The following is a 15,354-nucleotide window of genomic DNA, read 5'->3' on the forward strand; positions in this document are numbered from 1 at the left end:
TTCACATCTGGATTTTGATATGCCTGCATTTAGCTCAATTGCTGTCCCCGGATATAGTCTTGTTCTGAAATAAAATTAAAAATAATTTTCAATTATTTTCACTTCCTTCTAAAGTGGATTTCTTAGTCACTCTGGTCTCTTTTTCAAATGTTAATTCTCCCTCTAATATTATGGATCACACACGTCTAACTTAAAGAACAAGAAGTTTTTTTGTTGTTTTGTTTTGTTTTTTAACAGAGAACCAAATCTGATACTGCTCATCCCGAAAACATCTGACTGTTTTATCACTTTTGGCATTAAATAAGCAACTGGCCAGGTGTCATAAAGAAACTCTGCTTCCTCTCCAAGAGGCAAATAATTAGAAGGCCTGCAGCACGAGTCCTGTGGGCCCATTGTGGGGCCCCGGAAGCCACTCCCTACTCCAAAACACTCAGGGCAAGCAAACGGAGCAAGAATCTCTCCATTCTCCAGGATTTGTAATGAAATGATTCTCAGTACCATTTTACTCTTTAGGTAGGGTGGACCATTTGCATCTCTTCTATAATTTTTCCAAGTAAATTTGTAGCAAAACATTTCAGAAAGCAAACTTATAGGAAAATAAAAGTGGTGTCACTCGAGGTATCGAAACAATAACCATTCCCGAGCACTGTTGAGGGATGTACGAAGCAATCAGCTACCATAACAAATCAGTAGAAATACCCCTCCCACACCAGATATGCATGCAAAAGGAATGTGATATTAGAGAGACTTCATACAATCGACATATGTACATGGAGGTACAAAACACACAGTCTGTAAATACAAATGAATTCCATCAGATTTACTATACAGAACATCAGTAATGACAGATTGCACTTACTTAATAACAGCAAACTTAATTTTTGAGGGGAAAAAATGGTGGAGTCTTATCCTGGAAAAATAGCAAGAGAGGTATTATCAAAGAGCTAAAATTTTCTTTGGCATGGTAAAGGGGGAAATTGAGTTTACCAACTTATTTACATGACATTTCTCTATATTTGTGGGTAATGCAATGCCATTTCATTACATAAAGTTGTTTGATGTTTTCTAAGATGCCTTCATATAAATATTTTATTCAATATGTTGTATTTGTGAATACAACAAATGATATTAAACACAGAAACTGTACAATGCAGACAAACTCTTGTATGTAAATTGAGTAATACATCCCAACAGTTCTTGATACACTGGTCCTACTACATGCAGGTCTTCAGTGCTGTCCTCGTCCCATGCAACAGGGGAGACCAGACACAAAGGAAACGATTGAACTAATTTACAAGTAACAAGGACCCCTCTGCAATATGTCTAAACATATATTAGAAGAGGGATAAATGCCCTTATAGACAACTCATATAAAAAACAAAACAGAGGTGCATGGTTACATAAATCTCAGTCTTTTACAAAAATAAATCTTGTCTTAATTTTAACAAACACACAAGTTTGCAGGAGAAAAAGAAACCAGCAAGTAGGTAGGGCTGATTACCAAAAACAAATAGGCGGGGTTGTTTGGGATGTCTGTGTGTGTGTGTGTGTGTCTGTGTGTGTGTGGTGGGGTAAGCAGTGTCTGTAAGCCCATCTAATTGGAATTTCAAGTTAAATTATTCATAGTTTGCCACGTATTTTGGAATATATGTCTTTCTTAAATAATTGGTTAATGAAATTCATCTAATGTATTTTAACTTATCCTTTTAAAAACAATAGGCTCTAAAATGGCATAACCAGAAATCAGAATGGTCAAAGGAATAATTTTTTTGTATTTGTACTATAGCATTATCAGCAATAAATCTACTCAAACATTAGGCTAACTTTTTATTTATTAAAATGGAATCTGATATGAAAACGAAATAAGCATAAACAGTTAAATTTATACTAAATCTTTAATCAGCTAAGCAGGCCAAAATTTTTAAATGCTGGGCAAGGGCTGTCATGTAGACTTAGGAAAGCAGTGACAAAATAATTTCCCAGTAAAGACAGTGCAGGTGGGGAAGGTGGTGACGGGTCACCCTTCCACATGGAAATAAGAACATGAGGCCCGTACATTGATCCCACATAGAGTTTTCTGTAAATGAGGTTCAGTTTGGTCTCAATTAACTCTTCTGAGGAGAAAACATTGAATTTTATTAAGTACACAGAGTTAACAAATATATTTCCAAACAGTTCAGTATTAAACATTTTGAAACTCTTTATATCCAATATTGAACATTTTGTATGGTTTCTTCACTGCGTAGTCAACTATTCATGGCCTTTCTTAGAAGATGCCTTCCCTAAGCTCAGAGTTATTCAAAAGGAAATTAAGAAAGCAAAATAAAACACAAGCAAATCAAGTGAATGGACCAAAAACCTGATGTTTGAACGTGTTGGTTTGCCTTTAGTTTTATCTAGAATAATTCAACAGATTGCATTCTGAGATCATGGCAAGGCACCTCTACCCCAGCCATTGGGCACCCTGGGCCCCAACAAGCTGAGTTAGAGGTAGGGACCGGTGAAACACACAGTACCTCACTCAGCATGCTGAGCTAAAAAAAATATTTTTTCCTAATATGTCCAGTTTAAAAACTTGTCATTAAACACCAAAAATATTAAAGTCTAATTTGTAACTAACGTTTGCATTGCTGCTGCAGAAAAGAACACAACAGGCGCCTTGCCCATGCTCTGCTGAGTATGAGTGGAACGCAGCCAAAACTGGGGATGGCATTAAGTTCGGTTCATTAAAAACAGGAAGGATTATTTCTGGAATGGATTTAGGTAGCGCAATTCTTGTAGGTTGTAATTATTGATTTTTCCTTTTTTTTTTTTTTCCCAAATAATGAGGATTAGTAGATGAAAAATGAACCTTAATCAGGCCTACAAGGCCTACAGAGTTCTTTGGACCCACTTTCTCAAAAACCAGTGGGTCTTGCTCGCTGGGCAAGGCAAATGTTACCATTACCAGTAAGCTTGTGATATGTATAAAACACACACACACACAAAGAAACTATAGGGGGAGTGTCAAACACGTATTGTAGAGAGCTTCCCATGGACTGTGTTTGACCCATTTCTCACCCCGGCAACCTCAGGAGTACAGGATCTGCTACTGGACAGAGCGTCTACGTGTGTTTAATTGATAGTGTGAGCCGGAGACAACACTCAATCTTTATAGATGCAATTTGTAATAATAGGTTTAGTAGGCTTCCTGATTCCCTGATCGCTCTCCGAACTAAGCCAACCGCAACATTTACTATTTAGAGGAACACAATCCCTGCAAAACATCACAGACAGTGGAGCGAGCAGCCCTGTAAAAACGGGAAGAAGAGAAATCCATAATAGCACAGGTTTACAGCGTCTAACTAGAAATTACTCAATAGTATTTGAGTGCTACAAAATTGAACTTAAACACATGGATTTCGCTGAAACAGGACTCAAAAAGGATTATGGGTAGCTGTCAGCAGGCAAAGTATCGAGTGTACTTGTGAAGTATGTCATTCACATGAAGTGTCACGGTCACAGAAAAGATATTAAAAAGGCATTCCATATCTGGTAGGGCATTCCATGGTCTGAGTTTAGCTGGTTATCCAGGTGTCTTCTTGTTGTGGGGGGTGCAACAGGTTGAGATTTATCCACTTGCAACCAAGAAGTTCGAGACAGCAAAGAGCAAGCATCCGCTTACTTCCAGCTGCTCCTCAGCCACGGAGCAGGAATGTCTGGCAAGGATAAATCACTCAACTGTGCTCGGGACGAGTAAGTCACAACACCTGTGAGGATCTGGCTATGTCGTCTTACTTTTGTTGACTGGTTTGCCTCCATTCATTATTGCAGACGCACTTGTGCTTTTACTTGGCGTCACCCCGGCCTTCGGGACCGTTTCTCCAACGTCATGCAAAGATGGTTCTCGGTACATGGCAACTAGTGACAGGAAGGAGGGCATGAAGAAAGGAAGAGAAGGAAACATAAATTACTGGGTCAGGTGCAAGAATGGCCCATCGACGCGCACACAGACCTCAGCAGTGTGCCCGATCCTGTGTTCCCTGAAGTCAAGCAATCCCGCTGGGAGACAATTCCTGTTTTAAAGCAGTAAAATCCAGCCCCCAAACAGAAGACATTACTTCCTTTGCATTCTCTGGTTTATGTAACTAAAATATATACATGGATGTGCATGGACTTTTGTCTAGAAGAGAAGGCGTAAATGGGAGCTATGGCCTCTTTGTGGGCCTAAGATATAAAACACACACACACACCCCCCCAAAGTATAGAAGAATGGCAAGCATTTAACCTCATTCTCTTTGTACAGCAAGGACACCCCAGACTTCCTTCCACTGCACAGTACTGTCAGCACTTGAACCACTCATTGCCACTCACCTTTTCAAGTCTAAGTATTTACACCCTAGATCATTACATTATTTTTCTCTCAAGTGGTTCAGAAACAACACAGTCACACTAGTGTCAACTTCACAGCTACACAAAGAAATAAAAAAGACCTCACTCTTCTTAAACCAGGGCCCTCGGAGATCTCTGTTTATGTTTCCTCTTCTGCGATCATAGAAAGAGACTCTGTGATATTTTATATTTTTTATGCCTCATTTTTGGATATATTAAAAGTCTATAATTGATGTCATATAAGGCAGAAGCATAGGACAGCAAGAGGGGAGGTGGGACTGACATCTCAGGAAGCCCTGAGGAATTGCCTGAATAGTATCTGGTGACATAATTAATCACAATAGTTCATGTGGCTTTTTAGAAAATGATTCTAGGGAATCCTGGAAAAGAACATTTAAGAGAGGTTGATGCTTGGGGAAAACTAGCTGAGTTAAAGTTATATGCCATAAGAAATACAAGTGAATTAGAGCTGCCTAACCTGCTTTATAGGTTTTTGAAAGTTTATGATATGTTGTGATGATAGTTAGGATAGTTAGGATGAACTACCAGATGAATTCTCCATGTCAAGATGGTAGAATTTTACCTTTGCAGCAATGCATCATGTGACTTTTTAGCAACACTCTTATTTGAAAGTACATGTGTACCTCAGACCTATATTAAATGTCTTGGCAAGGTAGTAAAAGGGATTAATCCATATGCGTGAAACACTTTCCAATCTCTCACCTCTACTACTAACTCATTTAGGAGACAATAGCATCAGAGCATTAACCTTGATTGGCTATGGATGAAGTTGTGTAAGAGATATGAATGCCCCAGAGCATCAATAATTAATCAAGTACTTAATTTATCCTAACATTGCCCATTATATAATTTACATCCTGTATAGGTTTTGAAAATTTGAAAGTGATTTTTCTCTATCAATTACACTATGGGATAACCTCTATCATTATCATACTTGATTAATTGTTTTTGGATTTAGACTAATGTTTTTTAGATTTTAGACTTTGTTTTTAGACCGTCTGCTAATTATTTTAAAACATGATAAAAATACTGTTTTTCTCTTCCTCACGTATACATACATACAAAGAGTCCCGTTTATGATTGAAACATCAAGTGACGTTATTCCTCCACACCTTTAGAGTCTCAGATATTTCCTGCTCGGTATACAAAATAGCTGGTTTCAAGATTTTGCCTCAGTTAAGAGATATAAAAGCCCTTTGGACTTTTATTACATTGGTGCAACCAAGAGGTAAGGTTTCAGAAATTTAGTCAATTCCTAATGGTCCATATTCAAAACAAAAATTAATGAAAAGTGACAAAAAACCCAAGATTTTTGGGGAGCTGCTATGGACTTAGTTTTTTAATTTTTCAATTGCATTTGAATATTGATGAGTCTGATGGCCTCAAAATTTATTTAAAACAGTAAAACCAAATCATAGATGTGTTAATATGGAAGAACAGAGAAACTCTCTGATTTCATCCTTCTACAGAATAATCAACTCATATTTCAGACTTTGGCATAATTTTTCCTGTCCTAGAGAGGTGGCTAATTGTTTGGGTTTCAATGATTTGTTCTAGAGGTAAATTTAATTAAGGGGGATAGTAAGTCAACATCATTGAAATTATGAAGGTAGTATTAACCAAGAAGAGTGTTTCCAAACGGAGGCAAACTGAAAGCTGAATTACACATTCACAGATAATTAAGAATTAACTTTCGACATTTCAAATTGTCTTATTCTTGTATACAGAATATGGGTTATAAAACCAATATGCATGTTCTCTTGATGGTTAAGGCTCTCCTGTAGGAATAAAAGACAAAAAGAAAAATTGTCTAAGCTAGCTTAAGGTGTTTGTTTAGTTATGGTAGATCTAATTTTCTGCAATGGGTAAATAAAAGTATTTGAACAGAAAACACTTTTGAAAAGCCTCAATATCAATTTTAGTTTTGTAGTTCTCAAACAATTGTTACATAGATAAACATAAGTGACACTTTTGGCAGAATCCTTAATGAGAAGGGTTCAGATGTTTCTAATTAATTAACAAAACTTCTCAGCCTGCTCTCTGGGAATCTAATCAAAATAAATGTGAAGTCTTCACTGTTTACAAGTGAATGCAGATAAATTATTATAGTAAAAGAAAGAAATGCCACAACTGAATTTACTAAACAATTATGCAGTTTAGAAGGGAGATACATAAAGTCAGCAGGTTCTTTAAGGGTCAAGCTGTTAACTCTTCCTTTTCTGTAATTATGACAATTCACATGTATATGATTTCTTTCACTTAGATAACACCAAAATGGGCAAATACTTTTATCCCATAATACTCAAAACTTAGGTTTTCTAATAATAGCTATTGTCACAGATTTATAATATCATTACAGATTTAAATTTTTTTAATTAATTAATTAAAATTATCTAGGGGTTAGAGAGGTTGGGGCAGTGAGGATTTCAGACATTAGAAGTGGTCGGAAAGGAAGTTTTATATATATATATGAATATATATGCATCCCGCTAATTTGCATATATATGTGCATATGTATAGGATAACATGTATATATGTAAAATGTATAATTTGTATATATTATGTATATATATACACATAATATACACACACATATGCATATATAAAGTGTATAAAGGGCACAAATCTTAAATGCACAACGTAAGTAGACACCTACGCAAACCACCACCCTGATCAAGATAAAGACAATTTCCAGCATTCCATGAGGATTCCATGTAGCCATGGTAGTTATTAATGTGAAAAATAAATGTTTAATAAATCTGATAAAGATAATGCAGACACCACACTCACCTTCCAATGGCTTGGGTAGAAAATGAGCTGCTGGTTTGGTTTTCTTTACTCTGTTTCCTTTCATAACTTGCCCTTCCTTATTCAATCCCAAAAACCAGGCTCTACCAGATTCCTGTTGTCTGTACAGCATAGATGAGTAGATTACATAATAGTTTTCAAAAACAGATTCTTTAAACTTGCATTCGGGGGTAAAAAGTTCCTGTCAAGAGAAAAGGAGGAGAAGAAAGTCAGAGGCAGCAAGGGGAGATTCACCGTGCTTTCTTGTCATTCCTCCAGAAGCGTGGCCTCCGTGGTGAGGGAGCCAGCCCTTCCGCACGGATGAGCAGACGCACCTCTTCCCGCACACACTAACTGTCCTCACACTGTTTTCAATATACAAGGAATAGAGAAGAAGCTGCTACTCTTGGGAAAACATATAGACAACAGTGTGGATGTCCTTTAATACGAAAATAGAAGACATGAACAAACTCAAAAGAGCTTCACTTAAACAGAATACAACTCAACCACAGCATAACGAGAAAGGGCACAAGAAAGTAGCATCATATAGCCACAATAAACTAAACAAAAATAAAATATATATTAAGATATTTGCTAATCTGTTTTCAATATTTCTAGAGGAATATTTATATGATACTTCAACACTTGCCAGTTGTTAATTGAATCACTGATATTATGGGGAGATACATTCTACCTACAAAGAGACAAACTGAAACCTCAAACTAAAACTATGACAATCCGCTTGCACACAAACTGGCCACTGGAGCTGAGGCCAGGGGTCCTGTTAGCTGGTCATAGTGAGAGGAGCTGAAAATAATGAACTGATTGCATGGTTTGGAGCCCACTAGAACTCTTGAAGAGAAACTTCAAACACCGCCCTGACTGAAATCCACACAGCATTTTTGGAAAGAGTGCAATGAGTTAAATGCCGTGGCACTCAATGCCATGATTGACACTGATTGATGAGTAGCCCAAAGCTTACAACTTTATGACTCTCTTTAATAACGCAAATATTCAAGATGGCTTTTACATACTTCTAACATTTATTATTTTGGAATGAATAATAATGAATATAATATCATGTATATTTGTGAAAAATTTTTCAGGGTACAACCTACACAGGAATTTCTGATAGCCCTCTATTACAAATAATTTAAAAATTCAGCTTTCCTAGTTATAGACCATGGAAGCCACTTAACCAGTTTTTGTGGCTGTTTTAAATACGCTCAGTACTGTGCTATTCCATACATATATGAAATACAGATGAAAAATGGAGATTTGTCATTGATCTTTTTAAAAATATCACTATACTTGAGAAAATATACACAAGGTCTTCATTTCACCTTAATAGATTTTTGACTGCAGAAAATAATTTGTGTTTTTCTTTTAAAAAATTATTTTCTATACACATTCTGAAAAACACAGCCTTTAGGGACTAAAAATTAAAACTTTTAAGAGTTAAAGTCGGGGCCAGCCTGGTGGCGCAGCGGTTAAGTGTGCACATTCTGCTTTGGCGGCCTGGGGTTCGCTGGTTCGGATCCTGGGTGTGGACATGGCACCGCATGGCACGCCATGCTGTAGTAGGTGTCCCGTATATAAAGTAGAGGAAGATGGGCATGGATGTTAGCTCAGGGCCAGTCCTCCTCAGAAAAAAAAAAGAGGAGGATTGGCAGATGTTAGCTCAGGGCTAATCTTCGGAAAAAAAAAAAAAGAAAAAGAGCTGAAGTTATGCTAACCATAATAAAGAGTGTGACATTATTGCTTGTGGAAATGCTCTTTCAAAACTTCCCATGAGAGTGTGAATTATCAAATGATGTCTTTGCAGGATACAATTTATTCAGAGTGCCCCATAACTTTAACTAATAGTTTAGCTAATAGTTTTCCAAGGGGAACAGATTTTGTTAATGGCAGATGCTTTTCACGATAAAGATGACAGATCCAGTGATTAATCTGATGAGATTAAAATAGCCCAAAGACAGGCTTAGCCTCCTCCCAAAGGAATGTATGTAGGCCTTCATTTCTCAGAGATGTGCTCCCTAGGGTTTGAGTGAGATCTCATCCAGATAAATGTTCTAGCCTTCCACTAATTTCTATTCTTCCAAATATCTTCCTACTAATTGTCTCATTAATAAATAACAGTCTCCAGACTGTGCTTCAAAGAGAAGACTGATAAAAGGGTGCATGTCCATACACTGTGGGAGGAAAATAAAATGGAATGCTGTAAATCTGGCTTATCCTCAAAAGACTAATAAATATAACATATTGGTTGAAAGTGCACCTTCTAGGACAAACAGATTAGACTTTGGCATGTCACTTGTGTTTTTACCGAGACAAGCCAAGGCATCCAAGCATATCGTTTACTAATTAAAACCTGTTTCAAAACCAATTGGGAGTGCGGTGCTAAGAGCTGACCCAGTAGGTCACTCAGGGCTCAAAGGAGCTGGCACTTGCCTTCTGGGATATCAGGTCTCTGCCCATAGCCTGTTTCACCTTATTGAGAGGATCACTGAAGACTGACCCTTATCTAGAGACAGCAGGGCCTCAGGCTTTGGAAATGCAGGTCCATAGTGTAGCCAATCCTCATTCTCATCTGATCCTCACCGCCATAATGCAGGAAACATGGCAGATGCTGCTTGCAATACCATCTGCAAATTAGAACTGCATTGTCTCCGCTCTGAGTTGACTAAGTTGAGGATGAAAGAGAATGAAGACCCTTGATGTGGAGAAGTTATTTATTCTCAGAATGTGTCTTAGTATACGTCTGATGCTAAGTCTTTTTAGGTAAAATACTTTTGCGTCTTAGGGCTCTAAGGAAGTCAATTCCACAGCCTCTTTCTGTGAGCTGTGCCTGTGACTTCAGAGATAGGTGATTCTTTCTGTCTCCCACAGGGAGAGCCATTGTCTTCAGTTGCTTGTGATGGTGGAGACTAGTCAGTACATTTTCAGCCTCCTTAATTCTTGGTTAAATAATTAATGTGAGCACGCACACACACACACACACACACTATGTTCAAAGGTACAATTAGACAAAGATCTAATACATTTTACTGGACTTCTCTAGACTTTTCAAGGATTTAATCTGCCCATCAAATATTAAAGTCCAAAATAATCACAGCATTCCCAGGAGAACTGATAGGACTAATGAAAGCTGAGATTAGTTACTATTTATTTGGTGTCATAAGGGACAAATATACTTTCAATATGCAAATGGGAGGCAGTGGAGTAGAGTGACTATGAACACCATCTGTGGAACCAGACCTCCCGGCCCCGCTCCTTACTAGCTGTTGGGGAAATTACCTAACCTCTGGGCTTCAGTTTCCTCACTTTGAAAAAGGGTACAAAAATCATAGGATAAAACAGGGTGATTTTGAGGATGGAGTGAACTAATATTTAGAAGAGGACCTGGCATATAGTAAGCACTCAATATTTATTCTTAAAAAAAACCCATTACTTATAGTCAAAAATAACTGTGTATCAGTTATTTCAATTCTAACAATATTTCAGCAAACCAAAATTTAGCTAACTGATTAGTCAATGAGCACAATTTTATACCAAATATTGGACACAGCATCAGATATACCAAAATGAACATATACACAATGAACAAGATTCTGCACTGAAAGAATTTTGCTAAAATTCTTGTGCATAAAAATTGACACTAGAGTGTAACATTTGCTGTGGCAGACTTATTTTCAGAATACTAGAGGGATTTTTGGTGGAATAAATGGTATTGTGAAGGATGAGGGGTGGGAAACGCTGTGGTACATTTGGAGAACTATGATTAGTCCACTACTGAGACTTTGTAGGGGCAGAAAGGGCGAGGAAGGCAGGTTGGAGAAACATGATAGGGGACTTAGACACTGAAAAACAGGTTAGATTTCTTTTAAGCAAGAGGTAGACATGTAGGTTTCTTGAATAAGCAAGGGAATAATGGCATAGCCTGATTAGTATTTTATAAATACAAATTTGTTGTCAATCTGGAGGATGGTTTTGAGAACTTAGTGTATGTATCACTTGGATTTGAAAATTGTTTGTAGGACATATGTAGATGTGTGTTCACTCTAGTAATTAGTATTAATATAATAATCAATGACGCACAAAATAAGAGGAGAAATAACCCCAGAATTACAACACGTTACTAAATTGAGTTCTAAACATCTTAGTAGTCAAGACAAAAAGAGAAAGGCTATATGTTATAAAAATTATTGAAAACAGAAAATCTTTTCATTTTCTTGGCACTAACTTCTAAAAGGCATTTCCTTGCAAGGAAAAAGTGACATCAATCGACATAAACAAAAATGCTCTTGATAGTAATTGTACAAGTAATATAGTTTTGTGTTTAAGTCCTACAAGAGGCTTTAGGGAGACATATGGAGTGAAAAGTCCCATAGGTGGGACTTCGAATAATTGTAACTGAGGAGATCTCCAGGGATCATGTGCACAACAGGGGCCACAAAGTCAAATGTCTACACTGACCAGGCAGATACAGGAGTGAAGCAGGCTGGAGTCATCACGGCCCCAGTATGAGGATAAATGCCCCCTACTCAAGCTTGGTGATGAGCAGGCAGAGAGAGTGGTAGAAATGATGGTAAAAGAAGCAGCTGTTCCTCACACTAAATCTCCTTTTAGTGGTGTCAACTATTTCTTGGTTCTCGTTCTTGTTTTTCCATATAGTGTGGACCAGGGGCTGAGACAGAGCCTCTGAGTCTCTGGTTTGAGATCTCCAGTGCAGAATGGCCAGAGAAGGAATCCCACTGGCTGATCAGCGCAACCCTAACCTAACTTAGGGTTTTTATACATCTGAGTAATACAATGACTGTGCCAGTGAAACACTCGAAAACTAGCAGTGATGATATGAGAATGTTTATTTAAATTTAAGCTTAAATACCCATGCTTCAAAATTGCCAAAATGAAATATATAAGGAGTTTGTCAGGTCTTTTTCTCATCTTGCCTCCTATATTTAGAACCACCAACACGACCACAACAAAATCAACAGTTGAGTTCTAGCAGAAGCTTAAATATTAATTTGTATCATTGCCAAACGAAATCATCAAATCACAGAATAGAAAAACACAACAATTAAACAAAAATTTCATATCTCCTTTTATGTTGTGGTTGTTTTTGAGATGAAAGCACCATCTGTGGTGTCCTTATTATCTTAACAGGAGCAGCAGAATTTCTCTTTTGAGGGAAATGAATTGTTTAGGAAAATACCCTGATGGGCCATTTGCATGTATAAAGCTAGGCTTCTGGGTTCAGGATGAAAGGAGAAGGTGGAGGGAAGGGAGGACCCATGTTCCATAATTCATAACCAAAGAATTAGCCATAAACCCAGATAATTCAGCATAACCATAGCCTAAGAACTAAAAGTGACCTTGAGAATATAACTCAGTGGTCAGCAAACTATGGCCCATGGGCCAAATACAGCTGCCACTTGTTTTTGTAAATTCACACTACAGAGTTCAGAGGCGAGTTGTTCAGACAGAGATTATATGGCCTCAAAACCTAAAATATTTACTGTATGGTCTTTTGCCAAAAAATTCTGTGAACCCTGATCTAAGGTAAATTTTGAGGACTTTCCAACTTAGGTAATTGGGGGTGGAGTTGTTAATCCAATTTCAAACTCCTAAGGAGCTAAGTATTCCCAAGTTACACTTGGGTTGCACTTATTTTCACGTACACAAATGTATACAATTTTAATCAGAGTTTTCATCAATTTCATGCCTGGAAAAGCCTTTATGGTGTGTTGGGAGACCGGCCTTCTGGTAAGAACAAGCAAGTAGTAGCCCACAAATTCCATTTAGTGACTGCATCACCTTTGGTTTTATTTATGACTAAATTAAAGTTATGTTTGATTAGTATCTGTGAATTTGCCTACCATCAGCACCACTGTTTCAAAGAGAAAAATATAAAAACAGTCATTCCAGACAAATTTACAGCATTTATTAGAATAAAAGGAAATTCCAAAGTAGATTAAAGACAGAGGGTAGAGAAATGATATTAGACATTAGTAGCAAATAGCACATAATAAATACACAATAAATACTAGCTATTAATATTCTATTAACTTCTATGTTTCAGAGTCATCAAAAAACTCAGTCTCCTCTCATCAACAGCCTAATAATAACCCTGACCCTGAACTTCTTATGAATATTTCTCTCCAGACTGACACTGAGAAGAGGAGGGAGCTTCAGATTTCAAGTTCTTACTTGGAGAATAATAACAAATCACAAAGATTTCTTGCAAATATCAAATAAGACAATAGAGGTATGAAATGATTTGCAAACTGTAAACTTGGTTATAGTTAGAAACTATAAATTGAATCGAAAAGTGCAACTCAAATGTTAATTGTTACCATGAACAAGGTAGTAGTTATTTAATTATCCTTAACAGGTTTCAACTTAATTAGACATACCTTTAGGTGGGAATCCCCACGATCCATTTAACCTGTATTGTCGGGTTTTTCCTCTCTTTTCTATGTTTTGCAGATGTAGCCTACAGAGTTTATACTAAGGTCAGCAGAGACTTATCCTACTCTCCCTCATGTTCTCCAGTTTTAAAATCAATTATATCCTTTAATGGTACTGTTCTGACATTACTCAGTTCTTTAGAAAGTGTGCAGAGTACTCTTAAGAGTCATATAAAGGGAAGAATATTCTGACCTTTTAGGATATTTTACAGTCATGAATTTTGAAACAAAAAAGAATTTGTAGTTAACACTCAAAAGCAGAAAATTTAGGTGGCTAATGCCTTTTATTTATCTGAAATTCTACATAATCAAATAGATAAAATATTGAGCTGTGACGAATGCCCACAGGGAGAAAAAAATAGTAAATTGTTTATGTGTATGCTTCAAACTAAAGTATAACTATTTATGTGTTTAAGAGACAGCTTTTATTTGGTTACAGGACTCAGTAATTTTAAGTACATTCCTACCAACAAAGCAGTCTCTACAGTACTTATATTTATAGGACCAGAAGCTGTTACTTCAGTAGTTTCCGGAGAAACAAAATTTTAAATGAAGGCATAGATATATATATAGTTTTTGTCAGTAAAGATACCATTTGACATTTAGAGATGTTACATATGTATAAATAAATAAATATATACAGTAGTCCCTCCTTATCCTCAATTTCCCTTTCTGCAGTTTCAGTTACCCACAGTCAACTTCGGTCTGAAATTTCTAAATGGAAAATTCCGAAGTAAACAATTCATAAGTTTATAAATTGCCCGCCATTCTGAGTTGCATGTTGAAATCTCTGTGGGTCCTGCTCCCTCCTACCCGGGTCACGAATCATCCCTGTGTCCAGCAGATCCACATCATCTATCTACCTGCCCATTTTAGCAGCGATCTGGGCTATCAGACCGATTGTCACAGTGGCAGTGCTTGTATTCAAGTCACCCTTATTTCCCTTAATAATGGCCTAAAAGCGCAAGAGTAGTGATGCTGATGATTCGAATATTCCAAAGAGAAGCTAGAAAGTGCTTCCTTTAAGTGAAAAGGTAAACATTCTTCACTTAAAAAGGAAAAAAAAGGGGCCAGCCGGGTGGCACAGCAGATACGTGCACAGGTTCGGCTTCGGCGGCCCAGGGTTCGCCGGTTCGGATCCCGGGTGCCGACATGGCACTGCTTGGCAAGTCATGCTGTGGCAGGCGTCCCACATGAGGAAGATGGGCACAGATGTTAGCTCCGGGCCAGTCTTCCTCAGCAAAAAGAAGAGGATTGGCAGCAGTTAGCTCAGGGCTAATCTTCCTCAAAGAAAAAAAAAGGAAAGAAAAATTCGTATGCTGAGGTTACTAAGATCTACGGTAACTTTCATTACAATATATTGTTGTAATTGTTCTTTTTTACTATTAGTTATTTCTGCTAATCTCTTACTGTGCCTAATTTATAAATTAAACTTTATCATAGCTATGTACGTACAGGAAAAAACATAGTAGATATTGGGTTTGGCCCTATCCGTGGTTTCAGGTATCCATGTCTTAGAATGTATCTCTCGTGAATAAGGAGGAACTATTGTATATATTCTCATATCTCTCTCTCTCTCTCTCTCTCTTTAGATGTTTTAATTACTTTATTTATTAAATATTTTTAAATTTATTATATTTAATATATATTATCTTATGACTTACAAGGTTTTTGACAATTGTGGCAAGAACATTACATTTATTAT

General features: G+C 37.1%; 1 protein-coding gene across 3 annotated transcripts in view; it reads right to left on the bottom strand.

The window, feature by feature from the left end:
• Positions 1-805: 805 nt before the first annotated feature.
• FGF14 (fibroblast growth factor 14) overlaps positions 806-15,354 on the bottom strand; it is a 594,044-nt gene continuing 579,495 nt past the window's right edge. For 2 of the 3 annotated variants that reach the window (XM_070240457.1, XM_023621800.2), the window contains exons 4-5: positions 7,183-7,381; positions 806-3,900 (exon numbers count right to left, since the gene is read on the bottom strand). In XM_070240457.1, coding sequence (XP_070096558.1) covers positions 3,764-3,900; positions 7,183-7,381 — 336 coding nt within the window. In that variant the 3' untranslated portion in view covers positions 806-3,763. The remainder of the gene's footprint in view (positions 3,901-7,182; positions 7,382-15,354) is intronic. The other variant, XM_023621799.2, reaches the window with a different exon arrangement.

This window comes from Equus caballus, chromosome 17 (assembly GCF_041296265.1).
Source record: "Equus caballus isolate H_3958 breed thoroughbred chromosome 17, TB-T2T, whole genome shotgun sequence".
NCBI classification, from domain to species: domain Eukaryota; kingdom Metazoa; phylum Chordata; class Mammalia; order Perissodactyla; family Equidae; genus Equus; species Equus caballus.